Below are 23,219 nucleotides of genomic sequence, written 5' to 3'. Positions count from 1 at the left end.
CAATTTAATTGAGTGGCTGGGAGGCAGTGATCAAAGATCGGGGGTGAGGGATAGCTCAGTGGTTTGAGCATTGGCCTGCTAAACCCAGGGTTGTGAGTTCAATCCTTGAGGGGGCCACTTGGGAATCTGGGGCAAAATCAGTACTTGGTCCTGCTAGTGAAGGCAGGGGGCTGGACTCGATGACCTTTCAAGGTCCCTTCCAGTTCTAGGAGAGGGGATATCTCCATTAATTATTATTTATCCCGATAATTTGCAGGGGTTAAAACTCAATCCAATCAAATGCCCATACGGATGCACTCCACTGCCCCAGTCAGCCATCCCACCTGAAAGCTTAACATAGGTACACCATCGACTGATCACGCATGTGCACGTAAGTCCTAAGGTCCCATTTGGAGTCAGAGATGTGAATAGTGCACTGGCTTGGGAGTCAGGACACCTAGGTTCTATTCACAGCTAGGCCACTGACCTTCTGTGTGACCTCGGGCATATCACTTCACCTCCCGTGCCTCAGTTTCCCACCTCACCCTGTGTCATATTATTTAGACTATAAGTTCTTCAGCGCAGGGACGGTCTCTTGATATGTGTTTGTACTGGGCCTAGCACCACGTTGGCTACTGTAACACAAAGAATGTCTGCTTCCCAGCAGAACCTCTCAACTAGTCCAGGCCTTGAAACGGAGGACGAGATTTGTTAAGTTGACCCACAATTGAGGCCACGGTGCAATGATGGCTGGGTTGGTGGGGTGTTCCGCAGTGCACTTTACTCTGCATCAATAGTTACTGAGCTTGTCGGGCTGAGAACCTAAACACGCAGCTTCATTAGAAGTCTTATTTAAATCTCTCAGCTCTGCTGTGTGTAATGTTGGAGAGCTTGGCATCTCTGCCCCCTTAAGGACAAGGAGGGAGGGTGATAATAGCGGATGCATAAATACCTAATTAAGAAGAGCCATTAGTCAGGATTTCTGCAGTCAACGCTGTAACTACCACCTCTTGTTAGGGGCAGAGGGTCATTATTTCATACGAAGGCATAGCTCTATTGGCTGTCAAAGGCAAAGCCCCAGAGACGTGGTGCATTGTCCCCAGGAGCAGTGGTTCTCAACCAGGGGTACATGTACCCCTGGGGGTACGCCGAGGTCTTCCAGGGGACACATCAACTCAACTAGATTCTTGCCTAGTTTTACAACAGGCTACATAAAAAGCACTAGCGAAGTCAGTACAAACTACAATTTCATCCAGTGACTTGTTTATACGGCTGTATAGACTATACACTGAAATGTAAGTACAATATTTATATTCCAATGGATTTATTTTATAATTATATGAGAAAATGAGCAATTTTTCAGTACTAGTGTGGCTGTGACACCTTTTTGTTTTTATGTCTGATTTTGTAAGCAAGTCGTTTTTAAGTGAGGTGAAGCTTGGGGGTACACCAGACAAATCAGACTCCTGAAAGGGGTACAGTAGTCTGGAAAGGTTGAGAACCAGTGCCCAAGAGCATTGCCTGTGTGGGCACCGATCCCACAAAGGGATCCAACCATCCGCCTGGATGGAGTCCCATCAAAGGCAACAGGACTCCACAGAGACATGTGGGTCTGTACAGGCAGATCAGGGACATGGGATTTACTTTAGTGCCTGGGACAGGAGACTGCCCCAAGGACAACCCAAGCTACTCAGCAAACTGTGCCAATGATTTGCTAGGCAGCATGCTGCCCTCCAGCCCTGCAAACACCTATTACTGGAGGTTAGCGCTTACGGCTGTCACCAGTCCCTCACTGGGCTCCGGGTCGGGCTCCTAGGAACTAGAGAACAAATGCCAAGCGCGTGCTGCTGCTATCAGAGGAGCTGTGCACCTGGAGGGGTCTTTCAGATGATGTGAAACAGAGGCCTGACCACTTGTGGCTAGTTAAGATCCTGTGTCATTTTCATAAGAATAGGACAGTTTACCCAGGTATCCTGACCAAATTACAGTTGGAGTAACAACTTCCTTCCTCTTTATATTTCCCCCTCGGTTTCAATAGGAGACGATACATTGGGTAGGCTCAAAATCCACAGGGAAGTGTTTCAGCAGGCCCATCTGTATTCAAGGCAGAGGTCTCTCCCACTATGGCATTGAGGGGCAGATGAAAAAACACATGTCCATACGTTCTAGTCTATCTTGATGACCATCACTGCTGTCATATCCAACCCCCAGTGACTTCAGTGGGGTTTGGGTGAAGCCCCAGCTCTACTACTTGGTCTGTTCAAGAGATCTTTGGTGAAAAGACCATGTCGTCCTCATGCTACTCGGTGCCAAGAGCACTAACAATCATCCCATTTCCTATCAAGAAGTCCCCCGCCAACTTCAGCTCTTTCTCCAGATGTTTTGCAAAATATCTGGTCTCACTTCAAACTATTCTACTTCAAGAACACACTCTTCTCTCCACTCCCTAGCACAAGTCCGGGAAAGCTCTAAAACGTCCTCAGTTGCAAAGCTTGGAGGAGCTCAAGCTAGCATGCCGCTGACTGTGTCTAATAAAACAGAATATCAGCCCGTGATTCCTCAGCCCTGCATCTCCTCTGACATATGGCAGAGGGAAACGGACTATAACAAGGGTCTCTAAAGTGACTGGAGACAGCTGGGCTTCAGCGTTCACAGCCTTAGGGGTCTCATCACCCCTTGTGCAAGCCATGCAAGTGTAGGCAGGGCCATCTGCTTTCATCAGTGTGAGAACAGCTCCCATCTCCTCCCCACCCCTCCCCAGTGTCTGTTTCACTTCTGTGGCTTGATATCTAGAAGAAAAGAGTCAACACTAAGCTTTGATCTTTCCACCTAACCCCCATTCTGTGTCCCCAATGACAGTACTGTTAGCATCTGCCTGAGTGCCTGGAAGGCCCAAGGAGCCGCCTTCAACTCCTCTTTGGTCCTTGATTTTAACATCCCGGCTGGGTCCAAGCCCCATCCCTTCTCCCTCCCAATTCTAAACTGAAGGCAGGACACAAGAGAGGAGGGTCCGAGAGCACAAGGGACAGGACAGCTAGGATAGGATCATGCGGTTACTTGGAAAGGCACGTGTACAACTGAAATCACAAATTTCTGTAACTCGCTCCCCAGAGGCGAAACGACAGCCAGGAGATCTGAACGAGAAGTGGGGGTTTGGCAAACAGGCTCAGAGAGGGCCTGCCAAGCACATCGAGAGGACAAAAGTAGGTACTGGGGCCGGCTGGAGTATGAACAGAAACAAGGCCACAGACATAACCAAGGTTGAGTCCAAGTGATGCAGGATCTTGCAATTGCCAACAGACAGTGGACTCACACAAGGGCCAATTTTCAAGGGCTCCGCACCCACAGCCAGGGAAAGTTCTCAGCAGCTCCCACTCGGGCACGAACGGCCAGATTTCCAAGATGTTCCTGTACCCAACACGCACCCCAACCGCCCAGCTCTTTGGAAAATGCAGGCTGTGCTGGGGAAGATCAATGCACCGTAGAGCAGAATCTCCTCCTCCTGCTCAGGCTTCATGCATCCAGACCCAGAATATTTCTCCCAGCAAAACGGGCAGGACGTTCAGCCCCCACTGCCAACAGCCGAGGGGCGCGTGAGCTTGTATTCTGACAGGGGAAGAGAAAGGTCCTGCTGTCATTGCTTTTGACAAATTAGAATCAGCTGGAAGCTGCTTGTTTGGATTATTTAGATTCTGCATCCGCTGCCTCAATTATGCACTAAGAGACACTGGCTCTTAGCGACAGATTGTTGAACAATCCCAGGTCTCCTATGCAACCCTGAACGGCACAAGGCTGCGCGACTACCTGACAAGTGGAACAGCAATTGCCCTGAAATGCAGCATCTGGAAGCGTACATACAAGCGGACAAGCAGTTAGGTCCATGGACAAAGCATTATCTCTTGGCACCTAGATGCTACAGGCGGAGAGAGACCTGGGTATGACATCATTAAGAGCCAATCAGAAATCGGATCCGTCACAAACCAGTCACTCAGCCAATTGTTCTCAGATGTCGCAAAGCTTTCCGAAAAGCCACTGATAATGGCCAACCCACTGCGTGCTGGCAGAGGCCTTTCGGCTGGTTCTGAATCGGCAGCTACCCGCGGGCTAGTTCTTTTCAAATTCCCCAACATCAATGCGAAAGCACTGCAGGAGCAGCTGCAGCAACGCCTGAAGGGGGTGGGGGGGTCTGTCTGCCTCCCCCCCTCCCACAGCTGCCACTGGCTTTTCCACAGAAAAATCCCCAGCAAGGCCCCAATCCTGCAAACCCCGGAGCACATGGATAACTTTGCCTGTGTAAGCAGTCCCATTGGCATCAAGGGGAAGTACCCACGACTCGTGTTGAAGGGTTTACGGGGACTAGGGATCAAGGGAGCCATTTCTTGCAACAGAGCAGCTCAGGGGAATTGGGGTTGGTTGGTTGGTTTACATTCAGTTAAAACTTAGGCCTGGTCTAGAGGACCAGTCAGTGCCTGGCAACCTGGGATGTAAATCTACAGTGCCCTAGCAAACCAACTAGCTCTCAGGATCCTGCTAACGTGCATTACGAGTCCCTAGCTCACTTGGAGTCGCTCGGTTTTGAAATGGGAATAGAGCAATGCACAGCAGGGAACTGCTAATGCATGGTAGCAGGGACCACACGCCACTTTGCGCGCAGCATGCCGGTACACCGTAGCTTTACACCCCAGCTTGCTGTGCACTCAGACTCCGTCTACACTTGAGGTGGGATTCCCAGCTCACTTAGATGCACCCAGGCTAGCGCTGCTTGAGCAAGCATGCTAAAAATATTAGCATAGCCACGCGGCAACTAGGGCTAGCCCCCAGAGAACGTACCAAGGGGGTCGGAGTGGGCACATACTCGGGTAGCTAGCTCAAACCACTCCCGGGGCTACCCCAGCAACACTGCTCTTTTTAGCATACTGGCTCGAGTGGAACTAGTACATCTACATGAGCTGGGAATCACATGTCCCAGCTCAAATGTGGACACAGTCTAACTGTTCATATAGATAAGTCCTAGAACATATGGGTCAAGAATTTCAGTAATGCCTAGTGATTTGGTGCACCCTACAGTGATTTTCAGAGGGCCGGTGCTAAGATTTTCTGAAAATGAGGGTCCCTTTAAAGTGTCAAGTTGGGCACCCAAAAATCACCGGCCACTTTGGAAAATCTTGGCCACGAGTCACACAAATCCCTGGTAGAATACTGCAAGATCTGGAGGAATAGAGGGGTGTGGGGAGTCTAGAAACAGACAGAAGAGTATTTGAATAATTGTATTTCATAGCACACTGGGATATATATATTAAAAAGCATCACATCTTCTTCTCAATGTAACTTCCATGCTTCAAAATGTCTTTATAACCTCTTTCAAACATCTGATCAGATACACCAAGTGAGAAACAAAGTTGTTTGCAAACCATGGGAGGTTAGGAATGGAGGTTTGGGAGTTTGCCTGTGTCTATTTTAATTTTCAAAGGGTGTACCATGCATGTTAACCTGATTAAGAAGCAGCCTCACCAAAGCGAGAGCCAGATGTAATTTAAAGTCATGTTACAAAACAAACAACGTTGATTTGTGATGTAGCTCACCAAAGGAGGTGGTCACACTTTACCCTCAAATACAACTGAGCAGTCGCATCATGGCTCTGATTAGAATGCTAAATGCAAAATACACCGACACATGCTCCTCACCAGGGGCTCCCACAGAGAGTCCCAGAGGACAGGTTCACGTGAGTGGCGTATACATCAGAGGATCCATTTTCTAATTCCTTCCTATAAGTCCAGTAGATAAACACACCCACAAGGGTCCTGATCCAAAGCCCACTGAAGTCAGCAGCAAGACTCCCATTGATTTCAATGGGCTTTCGATCAGGCCCCAATCCATCTTCCATGCAACTGTCATGGCCCTATGAGCCGCTAATGTATTCATGACAAATGAACGGCTACACCCGTCCGCACCTGCTGCCTCCCGTTCACTCACGTGCACTCTGATCCCGTGAGACTGGGGCTTGCCGTAGCCTAAGCGCCACAGACGGGATAAAGCACCAGTTACAAATGCCTGAAATACCCGTAGCTTGGCCTCCTGGGTTCTAGCCAGGATAGAATCACTGCTAGGACAAGAGTCCGTTCTTTGGTGGCGGGGGCTTGAACTGTTTGGCAGGTTGTCCCTGAACTTGTGCTGCTACGGATATAGAGATCACGTTCCCCCCCCCGGAGTCGCTCCCAGTCCTGCAAATGGGCTGCAGTGAAATACATTTTTGTAACAATAAATATACAGGTATTTCACCCAACAGCTCCAGATGGCGGGGATTGGCAGAGGGGCAGAGTACCCAGATTATACTCACCTGCTCATCAGCCCCCACCCTCCCCCATCAACAGCTCAGCTCCTGTCACTGTTGGAGAGAAGGTAGGTCTGTCTGCCCCACGTCCATTCCCGACCTCTGGGGAATGGAATCTTCTGACCCCTCCGAAATGCCCAATTCTCTTCTCACGTCCATGCAGGACAGGAGGAGCGACTAGCATCAATGCAAAACTGGTGAGAGCAGAATCTAGCCTTACAATTTTGCCTACACCTGCACTTTTTCTCATGCCACTCTGCCAATTCAGTTCAGCCCTGCTCTGCAGAGAAATCTATTCCCCCACCCACCTGGTACCTTGTGGTTCTTGCCAGGGGAGGGGGAAATCTTTCTACTCAGAGTTTGCTTGTTGGCTCTAGATTGAGACCTGTAGCAGAACGGTCTCTTGTGATAAAATCCAGCCGGACTCCTGGCCTCTGCTCTTCATCCGTCACTTCGTTCAGCGGCCATGCATTTGGTCAGGAAGATGGGCTTACACTTAAGGCACTAGCCTGGGACTCAGGAGATCAGAGATCGACTCCCACCCCTGCCACGGACTGTCTGTGACTCTGGGCAAATCACTCCAGCCCTCCACCCCTGTGCCCCAATTATAAAATGGAGATAATGGTCCCATTGTCGGCTGTGCTCATTTGAGCTGGAAGCTCTTCAGGGCAGGGCCTGTCTCTTGCTGTGCATTCGTGCAGATGAAAGACTGGCATGCAATTTAATATTATTAACATTTATACTGTGCTAGCGCCTAAAGGCCAACCAGGCTGGGCCCCACTGAGTAGGTGCGTTAGAAATCTAGAATGACAGGCCCAAATCACTTACAGTCTAAAAAAAAAACAATAAGATGCAACAAGTGGATGAGACAAACAAGCAGGCCAAGGCAGGGATGGAGGAGGTGGGACGACAAACATAATAGGAGGCCACACAATTGTTAGCCAATCAGAAGCGGCGATTGTGACTCGCCACTCGCGGGTATAAATGAAGGAGGTTCCAAAGTGAGGGGAAACAAGCAACAGCTGAAGGGTTGCAAAGCCTCTTTTTAAAGTTATCGCCTATGGAAACCAGTCCAGCATGTGACGCCAAGATCAAAGCTCCTGCCGATGACAAATATAATGATTCAGATGTTATTAAAAAAAGACGAAACTCAGAACTTTCTAAATGTCACTCGTCTTTTAACTTCAAAGCGTCGGTAATTGCTGCACCAGCCTCTGGAGAAAGATAGGAGGGGACTACTAAGCCACATCACGTATGCCGAATGCTCCAGTTTTTAAACATTCTGCCAGGATGTGGAATGTCTATACACACACACACAAACGAATTACAGTGGAAGAGCCCAGTTATCACAACTGACTCAGTGAGACATTCAAGGCGTTTGCTGTAGGTAGGCTTGGCAGAGTACCTTTTTTTTTTTTTAAAGTAATTTCTTGAATAATTTCAATAGATGTTTATTTTTAAGCATTTTTTCTATTTTTATTGATTTAAATGTTCACATTTGCACAAAGTGATGGGCTTTAAGCATTTTTTTTATTTTTATCAATTTCAATTTTCCGTTGTGAGAAATTGGCGGGGAGGGGGGAAATCAGACAGACAATTTAATGACAGCAGACAGATTCAAAAGGGTAAAGCTTTATAACTATTAAAACACAAAATTGTTAGCATCACGTCAAAATATATAAGCTAAATGTCCTTAAATCAAACGCTAACAAGTTTACGAGCAGCGTTTTTCTTACTTTGCGTGTCTGTAAATTTCGATCATCATGGATGAAAATACATTATCAGCGCGTGCGTGCACGATGAAATTGACGTTTACCAACATTTACCAATAAACATCTAATCCTTCCAAACCTAGCTATAGGCAGCCGCGTGATTTAAACAGCAAAGGAAACAAAGGCAGCTCAAATCCATTGTGTGGGAAGCCAGGTACTGGAGTAGGTCATGCTGAAAAACATCCTTATTCCAAAAGAGAAGGTTGTAACCAGGCTAGGTCTGAAATGCACGGATGCAATTATCAATTCAGTTCAAGTGACTGGGATATTAAAAGGTTCCAAACTGTGAACAATTAATTTACAGTAAGATTAACATAAACCTCCTCCAATAATTAGCGGGAAGGAGAGGCCGATAAGCATTGCAATTTTATGGGTGTTAATGCGAAAAAAGTAATTTGCAATTGGTAATGCAGGTCAGGCACAGATGTTTCAGCTGATAATCCAGCACAGTCAACCGCAGCGCGTGTCAACGTCATTGTCTGCAAAAGGGTGTCGTAAACAATGGGTAAGAGGAGGGCTACAAACTGAATCTTAGCTAGTGGGACACGCACAGAAACGTAGAGATGAGTTTATGGATGCTGGGTGGTTCTCAGTCTTTTGAGGCAAATGATAGTTTACATTGCCTGCACCAACCAGTGCCCATTGCCTTCTGTTCAGTTGCTCATACTTACCCCTCGTGGAAACTGTTTGCTTGACAATGAATTACAACATACACAGCTGAATGGCAGCTAGGGTGACCAGACAGCAAGTGTGAAAAATCACTGGACAGGGGTGTAGTGAGGCGGCCTGGGCCCCGACGGCCCCTGAGGGAGAGGAGCCTGAATTGGCACCCAAGTGGGCGGAGCCACCGCCACCTGTTCCCGCCCCCCGGAAGTCAAGGGGCGGGACAGGAAGTATAAGAGCCAGGCCCCAGCCCTCAGTTAGACCCCAGCGGCCGGAGAGGCCAGACGTGCCGGTGCGAGCTCCGGCTAGACCGAGCCTTTCCAGAGCCAGGTACCCCGACGCGGACGGACCGAGCCTCCCCAGAGCCAGATACCCGGACGCCGGCCGACCGGACCTCCCCAGAGCCAGGTATCCCGACGCGGATTGGCCAAGCCTTCCCCAAGCAAGGTACCCTGACGTAGACTGGCCGCACTTGCCCCGAGCACGGTACCCCGAGGAGGGGCCCGAGCGCCCCCCTGACCGGAGACCGGAGGAGCGACCCGACCCAGACGACCCTCTGCAAGCTGAGGAACCCATGGTGTGGGACCCCGCTGTCGAGCCCGGCGAGGAGCAGGTACCAATGGAGGGGGAAATGGAAAGCAGCCCGGGGGTAGCTGACCCCAGTCTAGCTACAACAGAGAGCGAACCAATGTCAGTGTGTTGCGGTCAGGACCCCACCGACACAGCGGCAGACTGACTGCCGCTCTTAGGGCCCCGGGCTGGGACACAGTGGAGTGGGTGGGCCTGTGTCCCCCCTGCCACCCCACTTAACGGGTGGCAGCCTCCCCCTCCAGCCAGCGCTCTGGCACCGCAACTGAGCTATTGTTTGCTGCCCTGAAGGAGTGCTTGTTGCCCCACCCTGACTGAGGGTCTGGGGCGTCCCGAGTTTGTCCGTGCTCAGCTCCTGATACCCAGACCTGAGCCCGAACCCCTGAACTATTATTTGTTGCCCCGCCCTGACTGAGGGCCAGGGCCTACTAACTCTGCCTGGGCTCAGCCTGCAGGAAGGTCCTGAGCCCCTGGACTATTGTTTGTTGCCCCGCCCTGACTGAGGGCCTGGGCCTACTAACTCTGCCTGGGCTCAGCCTGAAGGAAGGTCCTGAGCCCCTGGACTATTGTTTGTTGCCCCGCCCTGACTGAGGGCCGGGCCTTAACTCCTGACTTTACTGCTCAGCCTGAAGGAAGGTTCTGAGCCCCCTGGACTATTGTGTGCTGCCCCGCCCTGATTGAGGGCCGGGCCTGAACCCCTGACTTTACTGCTCAGCCTGAAGGAAGGTTCTGAGCGCCCTGGACTATTGGGGGTTGCCCTCCCCTGAATAAGGGCCTGGGACGTCCTGAGTTTGTCAGGGCTCAGCTCCTGATCCACGGAGCTGAGCGCCCGAACTATTGTTTATTGCCCCGCCCTGAGCTAGCGCGGGGCTTGACTGACTTTGTAATCCCCAGCTCCGGCAGTGAGGACCGGAGCCCGGGCCTGAGTTACTGCCGGACCCTGACGGAGAGCAGGAGCTCATTGCAGAGGCCGTGTACCTTTGGCCTAGTCCCTGCCAGAGGGGCGGAACCCTGAGACCGATCCAGGCCGTGTAGTGAGGCGGCCTGGCCCCCGACGGCCCCTGAGAGGGCCCGACCCCCGCACCGGACGTTTACAAGGGGGTAGGGGGTAATAGGAGCCTATATAAGAAAAGGACCCAAAAATCAGAACTGTCCCTATAAAATCGGGACATCTGGTCACCCTAATGGCAGCTAGACAGTGGTGTGTACAAGGGGCCAAGAACAGACTCAACGCTAATAACATGGAGAATGGGAGACTAGTGTACTTGTTGCAAAAGGCTTGGCAATACCACTGGTTTGGAACAGCTGATGTAGGGCATCCATTTGCTTGTGCTTTTTGATCTTTGCAATACTAATGTGATCTCTAACCTTGCAGATGTGGTTTCTGTGACTCCGCAACCAAATTGACCCTCGGCATTAAGAGCCTTGTCCTGAGCGCCAGCCCAGGGAAGACTTCTGCTCCATCACCTGATGAATCTCATTTCATCTAGGGAAGAACAGACAAACAAAGCCAATGTTCTTCCTGGAAAAGTGAAACAAGCGACCAAGAAAGGAGCATTGTCTGGCTCGGAGGAGCTAAGCCGTGGACACAAATCTCCAGATGAGAAATTACCTCTTCCCTGATTTCATAAGCATTAGCCCAGATCACGGCATTACAAGTATCACGCCAAGAGTGGCAGAATGGTGGTGAATATCTCATCATAGTAACATTTAGCACTTATTAGCAGGCCTTGGTAAGGGGATGATGACAAGCAACGTAACAATAAAACAATTTACAAAGACTAATCCAAGCTAGCCAACTGCAAGACGATCAGAAACAGCATAATCTACAGCTCTTCAGCAGGGCTTTACTTTATCAGCACATGGAATGGAAGAAAAGTTTGGAACAGTCAGGGCTTGTCTACAGTTAGAAATTGACCAAAATAGCTATTCTGAAGTAGTTATAAATCCACACGTGGACATTCTTATGGCAGAATCAGAGTGCTTTTTCCCAATTTAATGTAATCCACTGGATTCTGGGATAAATATTCGGGAGTCAGTGTTTTGGAAAATGTTCAAGTATAGACTAGCCCTTAGGGATGAGCATCCCCCTAAAAGGTTTGGCGTGTGAGTTCAGAGGCGTCATGCACAGCCCAGATCCGGTAAGGCTGGTTAGATCCTTACAGGCCCAGACGAAAATAAGGATCTTCCCAGGGAGTTTCAGTCACTTAAGAAGTTTGACATCAATGCAGGAAACTGTCTCAGAAATGAAGAGACAACATTTCTCTGAGCTGCAAACGCTGCTCTTCACAAGAGGTTCCTTTTCCAAGGAGTTTGATTCTTAAGGGTTGGTTTTGTGACTTCTTCCTTAAAAACCCATCTTTCTACATGACCTTCCAGGAGACCTTTCAGCCGTTTACATATCCAAAGAGTTGTATAAACACACGAGCTAATTAATACTAATTAATCCTCATGTTGAGAAATACTATGCCATCAAGTAATTAGAAACTGTTTCATAACATGCTTGCACAAAGCAGGGGGCAAAGTTAAATTCAGCATTTCCTACTGGAATGTGCAGCCTTAAAGCTCCTTTCATGTAATTTTCCATGGAATACCCCCATGTACAAGCACAGAACAAAGGGCGAAGGCCCTGATCCTGCAGTAAGTTCCTTGCATCGCATGTTTTCTCCGCATGGAGCTCTGAAGGATTGGAACCTTGCTGTAAAAAGCAGGGCTACTACATCTGTTACACCACCATCTGGGGAGAATACTTCAGCTTCTCCCTTTAAGGAGACACCACATTTTGTACTGCTCAAAAGGTCCTACTGCATTTTTGCTCTAGGGCTGAGAACTGCAGCCATTGCAAACCATCTGTGTCGGGAAAGCGGAGACCCGTATAATTCACAGATCCGGAGGCCTGCACTTCTCTGAATGGATGGCTACATGAAACAGTACAACCAGGGTAACACTAATATTCCTCACCTTGTCAATAAAGGGAAACCGAGTGCAGTTACGGGGCCACTCCAGACTTCCTCCTGTCAGGTATGACGAAGGATTTCCCAGTCCCCACCCTGTTGTGACTCATGAATTTTATGCCCACCAGGTGTTGATCCCTTTCCTCTCCCATCACACACACACACTCCCTGCTCCCACAGAAGTCAACGGCATGGGACAAGGCTCACTGGGCTTATAGGAGGCATTGGGCCTGATTCTGCACCACTGAAATCAATGGGAATTTTCCCATTGACTTCACTCTGAGTGGAGAACACTCAGCACCTCCCAGGATTGGGCCCTCCGTATTTAACAGCCACCTCTGAATGCCACCGTTGTAACAAAGTTAATGAACACGCTACCTCTGTCAGCAGAAAAAGAGAACACACGGCCAGCGCTGACATTTTTGATGAGCCCAATTAAAACGTAAAGCTTTTGAGGTTTGTTTCTCTCTTTTCAAGTACACCTTGACGTCTGAATCGTTGGAGACTTGGGTTCTGGTAGGTTTTTTTAGTCTCTCTTTAGACAGTTTCATTTCAATGGGCCACAGCGTTTCTCCTTCACGTTCCCGTGCTGCTACTAATGATCCCATTAGACGGCTCAAAAAAAATAAAAATATATCAAACATTACGCTCAAAAAATTCACTCGTCCTTCAAGCAGTCCTTCTGGTTGCGAGGCTCCCGTTTAAGAAAGGGGAAAGATGACCTTATGATTAAGAGTTGGGTTGGGATACAGGAGAGCTGGGTTCAAATCACAGAGGTGCCTGGTGTCACACCCCTCTCGTGCCTCAGTTTCCTACTTGGAAACTAGGGATTGGCTTCCTTTGTCTTGTACCTATTTAGACTGCAAGCTTTGGGAGCAGAAAAGTCTCTTACTATGTATCCGTACAGCGCCTAGCACCGGGGGGCCCTGATCTTGGCCAAGGGCTCGAGGAGCAACCATAATATAAATAGCAGCATGGGTGGGAAAAACTGGAATAAAGCAGAAACCCCTGGGATTATCCATTCTTGCAGGTCTGGAAAGTGGCCAGCACCCTGTACTTAAACTAAATCAAAATTAATAAAAAAACTGAGGCTCTTAAAAAGATGCATTTCAGAGACTTTGGGATTCCACTGGGATTTTTTAAAAAAACATATTTTTACATATGTAACATCACTCATCTCTCACTGTTCATGTGTAGATCTCAATGCACTTTGCAAAATAAACCAAATATCGTGATCCCCATTTTACAGATGGGAAGACAGAGGCACACAGCCAGGAAGTGACTTGCCCATTGTCACAAAGCAGGTCATTGACAGAGCTGGGAATGGAACTCGAGTCTCCTGAGTCCAAGTCTCACCCCCTTATCCACCGCCCAAGTAAATGGGTTTTTGTAACAGCAACAAACAGCAGCAGGGGAACAATCAAAGTCCCTTTAATCCTTAGTATGGAGAAATGGATTTTCCGACAGCCCAAAATATAACTACCTTTGCAATAATCTCAGTTCTGCACAGGAGGGCTAGCACAGTGCAATCACCAAACTGGCTGGCTTAGACTGAATCAGAAACTCGTCCCACTGCCAGAGCAAAACTAGGGATCTCCCACCCGTCGTACACTAAATCACACACATAACTGCTTCCGAAACAGCAAGGGAATTTAGGTTAGATAAAAATAAACCCCATGGAGATAGCGAATGTGTTGGAAAGGATAAGGGCCCGGCCCAGCGGTGCGGAAGGCTGCTTGAACATCAGCCTGTTTGCATAAATGCTTTTCAGTTCAGCAGCTTAAATTGGGGGAATGGCGCCGAGCGGCAGGTATGGCCTTCGGGTCACTCCTCATGAGCAGGGCACAGAGAACGGAGAAGGAGCTCGTAGGGTTTGGCTTGTTCTTCTCCCGTTCGGCAAGTCGCTAGTCACTTCCATCCCTCGCATGCCATAGTAGTCGCCATCATCCTGGGCATTTCTGGGGCCCCTTTCACCCGAGCGCGTTGCTCCCTTTGTTAATACACTGCACAAACACCCCTGTTGTCAAGAAACTTGCAGCAGGGCCTGGTCCCCCAGCAAGACTGAGGAGAACGCAGCACAGCTAAAACTACAGGGGCAAAGGGGGGGGGGGGGTGAGCAGCACGTAATCCAAACAACTGGCATGTAAACATGGCACAGTGGTTGAAGCCTCTTACTATGGGGAAGAAGTTTACGGGGCCTTTAACTACCTCCAGTGTTCAGGTTACTCAGTTTTAACAGCTCAGACAAAGAAGGGACCTCCAGCCTGGCAGTGTCGATGAACACAAAAGAGTTCAGGACCCACTCCGAGAGAAGAGCACCGCCATCAGCCACTCAGATACCACAGTGATGGATCCGGTCCTGGAACAGAGCTCCTGTGGTACTGAGATGTCTCCAGTCTGTCTCTACCCTGACTCTGCTGGCCTTGGGAGGTCTGACTGGATCGTCGGTATTTATTCAATGTTGGTTTTATTCTCCAGTGCAAAAAACACGCTTGAAACGGGAACAGTTTAGGGTGACCGTGTGTCCGGTTTTCGACCGGAACGCTCAGTCGAAAAGGGACCCTGGTGGCTCCAGTCAGCACCGCCGACCAGGCTGTTAAAAGTCCAGTTGGTGGTGCTGTGGAGCTAAGGCAGGCTAGTCCCTACCTGTCCTGGCACCGCGCTGCACCCCAAAAGCGGCCAGCACATCCAGCTCCTAGGTTGGGGGGGGGGGGGGGGGGAAGAGAGCCACGGGGCTCTGCACACTGCCTCTACCCCGAGCACCGGCTTCTCACTCGCACCGGTTCCCAGACAATGGGAGTTGCAGGGGTGGTGCCTGCAGGCGAGAGCAGCACACAGAGCTGCCTGCCGCGCCTCCGCCTAGGAGCTGGACCTGCTGGCTGCCTCCAGGGTGCCGGGTGGAGTCAGGACGGCCAGGAAGCTGCCTTAGCCACCCCGCTGCGTCGCTGACTGGGAGCCGCCAGAGGTAAGCCCATGCTCCAACCCCCCTGAAACCCAGAGCCCCCTCCTGCACCCCAAACCCCCCATCCCAGAGCCTGAACCCCCAGAACCCCCTCCCACATCCTGAACCCCTCTGCCCCAAACCCCTCATCCCTGGCCCCACCCCAGAGCCCGCACCCCCAGCTGGAGCCCCCACCCCCTCCCGTATCCCAACCCCCTGCCCCAGGCCAGGGCCCCCTCCCATCCCCTGAAAACCTCTGCCCCACCCCCCAGCCTGGAGCCCCCTCCTGCACCCCAAATGCCTCAACCCCAGCCCCACCCCAGAGCCCACACCCCCAGCTGGAGCCCCCACCCCCTCCCATACCCCAATCACCTGCCGAGCCCCCTCCTGCACCCTGAACCCCTCAATTCTGGCCCCACCCCAGAGCCTGAACCCTCAGTTAGAGCCCTCACCCCCTCCCACACCCCAGCCCCATGAAAGTGAGTGAGGGTGGGGGAGGGCAAGCCACAGAGGGAGGGGGAATGTAGTGAGCAGGGGGCAGGGCCTTGGGGAAGTGGGGGGAGGAGGGGCTTGAGTGTTCCGTTTTGTGCAATTAGAAAGTTGACAACCCTAGTTACTTTGTCCATGTAGCAAACACAGAGATTTCTCCCTTGGTTCTGAAGGCAGATATTTAAATGGTCCCTTCTTGCTTGACTACTCCCTTGATTCCTTGGTAGTATCAAGGATTTGTACCAGCACACTTCTGGGAATAGTAGTTGAGCTTTTCAAAGCCATCTAAGGGCTTTAGCTACCTAAATCCTTTAGTCAGCTTTGAAAGAGCCCAGTGTCTATTAGTCATCTACTGCTGCAGGGCCACAAGAATGGAACACAAAGCAAGCTGCGTAGGACCTATATAAATAGCTTTTTAAATAAACATTTCTCGGTGACAAAGTGCTGGGTTGTATTTTTCTTTTATAGGACTATTGAAAACCTGGGGAACATTCCCACTTTGGGCTATAGCCATTTTAACGTTCAAGATCCCGATTCAGCAAAGCATTTGAGCAGACGCTTAATGCTAAAACACAGGTTTAAGTGCTTTGCTGAACACAGGTGGACTTAACCCTAAGCCTGTGCTTTGCCGAAGTGGGGCTAGAGAATTGTTGTGACGATACTGTTTAAAATGCGTGTCCCTTTTAAAGCAAGCGAGAAAGATAATACTGTAGAGTACAGCTGAGACCAATTCGTCTACAGCCCCAATCCTGCTCTCGCTAAAGAGAACAGTAAAAATCAGCTGCAGTCAGAGAAGTCTCAGGCCCAATATGAACGTGTTTCTCACAGCCACGCATGAAGTTCTGTATCTGTTGACTCAGACGCACAAGTATGTCATAAACAACCTCCCACCCCAAACGGACTGACGTTTAAAAACACATTGCACTTTCCTTCTACGGCGTACAGCACATGTGCATCCTACTGCAGGCTACAACATGTCACCCAGGTTTCCTTTGACAGCCAAAGCGCGTGGAGTCACGTCTTCCAGCAGACGGGCTCAGCCACTTTCCCAGCAGCCCAGCGAGGTTTGGTATAATGCCGAGACAGGTTTCCTCAGCAGCGTTTCTGGTGAGACGATGGAGGTACTGAAATAGTTTTAGGCCCCCCCATGCTCTCTGTAGGGCAGGAGAAGTATATCTATGGGCCGGATCCTCAGTTGGCATAAAAGTCAGCATGGCTCGGTTGAAAGCAATGGAGCTCAGCTGAGGATCTTGTCCCATACACTAGAGGGTTACAAAGTCAATCCCCACAGAGCTAACTGCACACGGCAGACAGCATATGCACCCCTACAGTTATGGCAGGGTCCAGATGAACCTATCTGCTTGGATTTTCCCCACTAAATAACCCTAGAATAATTATTATTTATTTATTTTTACTACTTATTGGCTGTGGGCCATCCTGCAGACACTGGCTACCTACCAGCCCCCTTGACTACTAGCCCCCCCAGACAGTAGTAACAAATTTCACTGATCTTGCTCTCAGTGGTGAATGCTACGCTTGGTGATTCCAATCAGACACACCTGTCAAAGCCAAGGCCCTACCATGATGTTCATGCCCTGCATTTAGGTGCTCAGAACGGTGCATAGGGGCAAATGGACATCACTCAAGTCCAACTTAAGCCCTATTTTGGAGGCTTGAGTCATGCACAGACCTTGTGCCAGCCCCGTGTACAGGGGTGATTGGTATCCCTACTTCCAGAGTTCAGTATCCAAATGCAGGCTTTGGACATCCCAGCAAGGGGCCTACATTTGAAAACTGTGCTCCTCATTATGCAATCAGGTATTAAAATTGCAGGCAGACTCTTACGCAATCATTAGTAGTCTCATCTTCTCCTGGGTACCAATAGGAGGGTATCGGATGTTTCTCTCAGACTGAATAGTCTCAGAGGATAGTCAACGGACATTGGTTTGCTAGATCCTTTTTGCCGTAAAAAGAAAAATCCCACAAAGCTGAAGGCTCAAAAGAGCCCCTCTCAGGCGGCTAACGGCACGTTCCTCCATGCATCACCCACCCCGGAGACTTATAAACCTGTAGCCAATTGCAGCAACATCCTCATCAAATGGCCTAACTCAACACAACACAGTTCTGGCATCTACACGGCCAAGCTAATCCCCAGCGGGCCTTTGTAGCACATTGATTAAGAGAAACACAGAAAAGGAGAAAGAATGCGAGGTGTGTGGACTGAGTGATAGGGCACTGGATTGGGACTCAGGAGATCTGGGGTCTATTTCCAGTTCTGCCACTGATCTGCTCTATATCTCTGGGAAAGCCACTTCACCCTCTGACGCTCTCCCTTCCTACCCTCTGCCTGTCTTGTCTATTAAGACTCTAAGCTCTTTCGGGCAGGGACCATCTCTTACTCTGTGTATGTAGGTGTATGCATTGTGCTTAGGACGATGGGGCCCAAATCTTGTCTGATACCACCAGGCACAACCATAAAACAAATAAAAAATAATATATTTGAATGAAAAATGATCTTCCAGATCAATGGATATCAAAGCAGGCTTAAAACTGACCCCTCCAAAAATCAGACAGACTGACTTACTCAGCAGAACTCTGCCTATTGTTAGTCACGTACCATGGACAAAAGGATGCACCCATTCTTTTGTTATGCCACCACATTTCATATTTATCCCTCTCCTATGAATTATACAACATTTACTCCAGAGCTCTACATGCAAATTCACTCTGATGCTTTCTTTGGAGGATGGGACATAAAGTGTTACAAAATTCCTTGACCATTTTTGAAGTTCTCGTGCAGCAAAAATAAGTTTAATTTCTTTTCTCCTCCACACACACTTGTGGACCTCGAAATATTCCAAAATAAATTGGGGGTGTAGGGAAACAGATTTGCAGATCACAGGGCTTTGAGCAAAGGTACAATAAAAAACAATCAGTATGCATTTGTGCAGTTTGCAGTCTCAAGCAAAAGAGAGATCCTCATAAATTGAATTAAGTCTTTCCACTGACAATCTGGATGCTTCTGGAAATAAGAACCATATGCAAATAGTTTATAATTTAAGGGTGATACGGTATTTTCAATGATAGGTATTCAGATGCATCATAAACAGCCTGATTTTGACAGTGGAGAATGCTATTGGGGTCAATTGAGTTCCTAGGCACCCTGCACTTTTGAAAATCAGGCCATTAATCTAAATGCCCAACTCCAGCCCCGTTTTTGAAAATCGTGGCCTAAATAAAGAAACGTACCCACTCAATTCTACTTACTTAGTCTGGGCCCAATTCTACAAAGATAATGTACGTAGGTAACTATATTCAAGCAAGTAGTCCCACTGGTATCCGTGGGATCACTCATGTTTGTAAAGCTATTCACACGTGAATATGCATGATCACGCCCTTACAAAGGCACAAATTCTTAAAAGGCAGAGTTTGAGTCAGTACCACAAACTAGAGAGTATTGGAGGGGGGGAGAGAAACTCCTGCACTCTCACATAATCTGAGTTTATTCGGAGGCATGAGGCCAGTAATTCCCCGCTGTACTCACATACCAGCTAAATCTAGATCCAAGCCACCGCGCAGCACACGTACACAGACACACAGACCAACCTACCCAGGACACCACTCTTCCATTGAAGCACGGTAGCTTTGCATTGTCATCCGAGATCTCCTCCTTCACCACCCTGAAAAATAAAACCATCAAGAGCTTGTATCAACATCAGATCCAGGTGGGCAGCGTTTAACAGGTTCTAATCCGGGACATCAAGACAGTTCTTTGCTCTGATCATCCCAACGTAGCACGGAGACCATAAACTGTAAGTAATGCTCCAGTCCTTTAGAAGGCATAATTGTACTCCTATGCTTTTTGTTCTGTTCATCTCCTAAGGTATCTACTCCTATAGAGGGAATGCTGCTGGTTCTGATGCATTTCCTGTTCAATTACTCTGCATGCCATAAATTTAATCCAGAAGAGGGTTATTCATCTACTGGACAAAAAATGCTGGCCAGGTCAGTAAATGGGTCTGGTGGGCAAGCTGTCAACTCCCCTCTGGCTATGGAGTCCAGGATGTTCAGAAGTGAAGTCTCAGTAAATGTTATTTTAGCTGGGGACTTTTCATCTTAGTGATTGTTGAATCTGGGAAAAAGGCCAACATGAGCATCAAGATGCGACTGCCACCGGTTATAAACGTATCTCAGTAGGTTTGCAAAGGGCTAGACACACATTTTAGTTTGAGTTGTTTTTTTGAGAACCAGATGCACCAAGCAGGATCCTGTATAAAGAGGTAGATTCAAAGCCCTCTGAAGTCTTTTCACCGACTTCAAAGTGCTTTGGACCAAGCTCATAGAGAGAACACCAGATTCATTTCACATAGGCCACCAACCAGATAACAGTGTATCAACTTCCACTACAACCTGGAAGTAAAAGCTACTCCAGTATCAAATCTCTGTACGTTGCCTGTACTACCCCCTTGCTGCACCCTGCAGCTGTTCCTACAATTGAAGACAGACAGTTATGAACACTGACAATTCGTTTTTTTCACTTTTCTTGATCTGTCCAAGTTATATACAAAAAACTGAATGTGTATGAGAAAGACACAGCCAAGATCAACAGACCCCAGGTCTCTGGAAGGACTTCAGATGGGAACTCGGTGCAGGCAGAAGCGGCAGAATCAGGCCCAGAGGTGGTGGGATCCTAATGATTTTAACATCAGTAAGTCTCCAGCACTGTACGGGTCAAGCCCCCTCTAGAGGGTAGGAGAAAGAGTGCAGAGGGAAAGAACAGAAAGGAAGCAGGTGGAGGAAGGGTGTGAGGGGTACAGCTGTTACAGCTAATGATAAAGGAAAGCAATGCACCATGTGTTGGGTCACATTTCTCTCTTGTTTTACAACCCAGTTCTTCACATCATCTGAAAACAGCAGGTGGAGCGTGATCAGCAGTGACTGTCCATCTGCCAGAGGGAACGGCAGTCATTTTCTTAACTCTGGCGTCTCACTCCTGCCTTGCCATTCCAGGACAGCCTCTAGGCGCTATTGTGCTAGGTGCTGCTCGCACACAGACCGTTCACACTGAACGCCTCACAATCTGGATGGACAAGCCAGAGAAAGTTCTTAAATCCCAGTCTGTGAAATGGGGATAATAGACTAATCTTAAAGGACTCCCCTGAGGTCACACAGGTAAGTCTGAAGCAGAGCTGGGCTTTGAACTCAGATCCTCTGCAGCACCACAGTCCAGCCCCTTTGCCCCAAGGCCATCCCTTCCCCTTAATTCAAGCACCCTGCTCTCCACTCTTGGATCATCATTTTTCTCTTGCCGCTAATAAAGTTCTCTGGTTCCCCCCCCCGCCCCACTCCCCTTTCCGAAGTGTTCACAAAGCTGCGGCCTGCCCCAGGGGGATATGGAGGAGCGCCACGGTGCAGCTGTAGCTTGGAGTTCTTTTCCCTTGCAGAAGTGTGATGCCAAAGCTGTGTGATCTTCGGAAGGAGACAAATGAGGCGTTATTGTTAATCAGCTGCATGCATCTCCAGAAATGCCAGGGAGCAGAACGGAGCATTGCCCCTTCTCGCAGGCTGCTGCGGGCAGCCGCCGGAACCACAGAGGCTGTGCAGTGGGAGAGATCTTACCCTTCAGCTCCTCATTCTGCTAACAGCACGGGCTGGCACCAGAACAAAGGTAAGATCCCAGATCTGAAGGGGTCAATATTTCATTTATTTTTGGAGGTCCAATTCAAGCGTCTCAACTCCCAAAGGAGGAGCGGCACCGCCGTATGCCATGCCAGCTACGTAGGAAGGAGGCGCGTATGTTTGCTAGCAAGAGATGAAGCGTGTCAATTTTGTTTTCCGTGGGGCAGCCTCTAGTTTGCTTTCTTAAAGACACCCTACCCTCTGAACTAAAAAACCCTCCTCCCCCAAAAGCTTCCTCTAAAAGGAGCAACCCAGCTCGCTTTCACAGAACGTTTATTTCCATGTTGTTTGATTGCTGCTTTATAGTTGCGTAATAAAACAGCAGCAACCCTTGGACATCTGTTAACCAAAAAGGGGACTTGACTCCTCTGTCTTCCCAGAGCCTCCGACATCCATCCTCCCACCCAGTGATCCGCTCTACAGAAGGCGCGCTTTGCTAGTGGGAAGGCAGGCTCAGAACAGCTCCTAAGCTCATGCCTGCTTGAACAAATGCCTCTTCCGTGTGGGACCACACGCCTTGACCACTGCAATCTCTCCCTCCTCTCTCCTTCAGCTGTCTAAGCTCCGGCTGCCCAGCTCCATTTCCACTCCTGATGTCAGTCAGGATCTCCCCACTTTCTTGCGCCTTTATCCCAGTTTTGTCCTGCCTCGGCTGGCCCTCATCTCCACCTGCAGCCACCTTTGCTCTGCCCCAGTAACAGTCCCCCCACCCTCTCTGGCTCGCTGCCTGCTCCATTTCTGCTCCGTGGTCGGCTACCAAGGAAAGGAGTTTTGTGTATGAAGAAGGGATTTGAATGAACAGAAGGAGACGGGACAATGTTATACCAGGACAGAGGATCCCGTGTGGTTTCAACGTACCAGTGGGGAGAGGGGTTGTGCCAGGGCTAAGGGAACTGGAGCAAGGCCCACAGGATCCATTGCTACAGGGATTCACCTCACAGAGAGGATGCGGTAGGGCTCCTGTTCCTCCTCCATCCCCCCACATGCACCCTTGCAGTACACAGCTCAGCTACTCGGACGAGGCTCCTGCACCCTGCTCATCTTTGCACAGTTTGGACACGTTGCAATCATGCATCGGCATCACAATGATCAGGAGTCATGTGACGGCGGGTCATAACATATGGAAATTGGCCATGAAAAAAAAAATGCCCCAAAAATCAGATGCACGCCTATTCCCCCACCCCCGCCCCGCTCCCCAGATACACACCCAACAGGGAAGAACCCAAAGCCATAATCAGAGAGGGGTTCAAGCTGCAAACTTCAAATCCAAGGCAGGGTTGGAATTTCCAACACCCCAAGGTTCAGAGCACAGAACATGGCCCTGGATTTGATTCGGGCCCATCTAGAACAGTTCTAATTCATTAGACCAACAGCAGGCCAAATTCACCCCACCACAATCTCTTTGCAGTTCACGGAGGTGTATTAGCTATGCATTTGGCCCTATGAGATCTAGTCACACGGACTAGCACCACTCTGCAAGATCATCAGCATTTAAAAGCCCGAGGTGACAGTATAGCAACTGTCATCCCAACATCCTTTACAAACAGGAACGATTCCAGCCACCTCTGGCACGCGGCACAGCAGCTGTTTAACAGCAGGCAGGAACACTTCATGGTACTTTGGGGAAGAAAGTGAAAAGAATTCTGTATCTCAATCAAAACAGCTAGGGGGCAACAGGCAGGGTGATTTAGGGCCCAATCCAAACCCTTTCAGTGAATGGAAAGATACCCTTTGGATCAGGCCTCAGGGAGACACAATGTAATTGCCCAAGTTAGAATTTGGACGCTACACCTGAGTTGAGGCCTCTGCTCCTACAAAAATTG

At 49.3% G+C, this 23,219-nt stretch overlaps 1 protein-coding gene across 5 annotated transcripts in view; it reads right to left on the bottom strand.

The window, feature by feature from the left end:
* The window catches only part of DVL1 (dishevelled segment polarity protein 1), a 180,806-nt gene that overhangs the window by 84,929 nt on the left and 72,658 nt on the right, over window positions 1-23,219 (bottom strand). For all 5 annotated transcript variants that reach the window (XM_065574790.1, XM_008167283.4, XM_008167284.4 and 2 more), the window contains exon 2: window positions 19,328-19,397. In XM_065574790.1, the coding sequence (XP_065430862.1) occupies window positions 19,328-19,397 (70 nt within the window). The remainder of the gene's footprint in view (window positions 1-19,327; window positions 19,398-23,219) is intronic.

The sequence above is a fragment of the Chrysemys picta genome, chromosome 21 (assembly GCF_011386835.1).
Source record: "Chrysemys picta bellii isolate R12L10 chromosome 21, ASM1138683v2, whole genome shotgun sequence".
Taxonomy (NCBI): Eukaryota; Metazoa; Chordata; order Testudines; family Emydidae; genus Chrysemys; species Chrysemys picta.
This window is presented reverse-complemented; position numbering and strand designations above follow the sequence as displayed.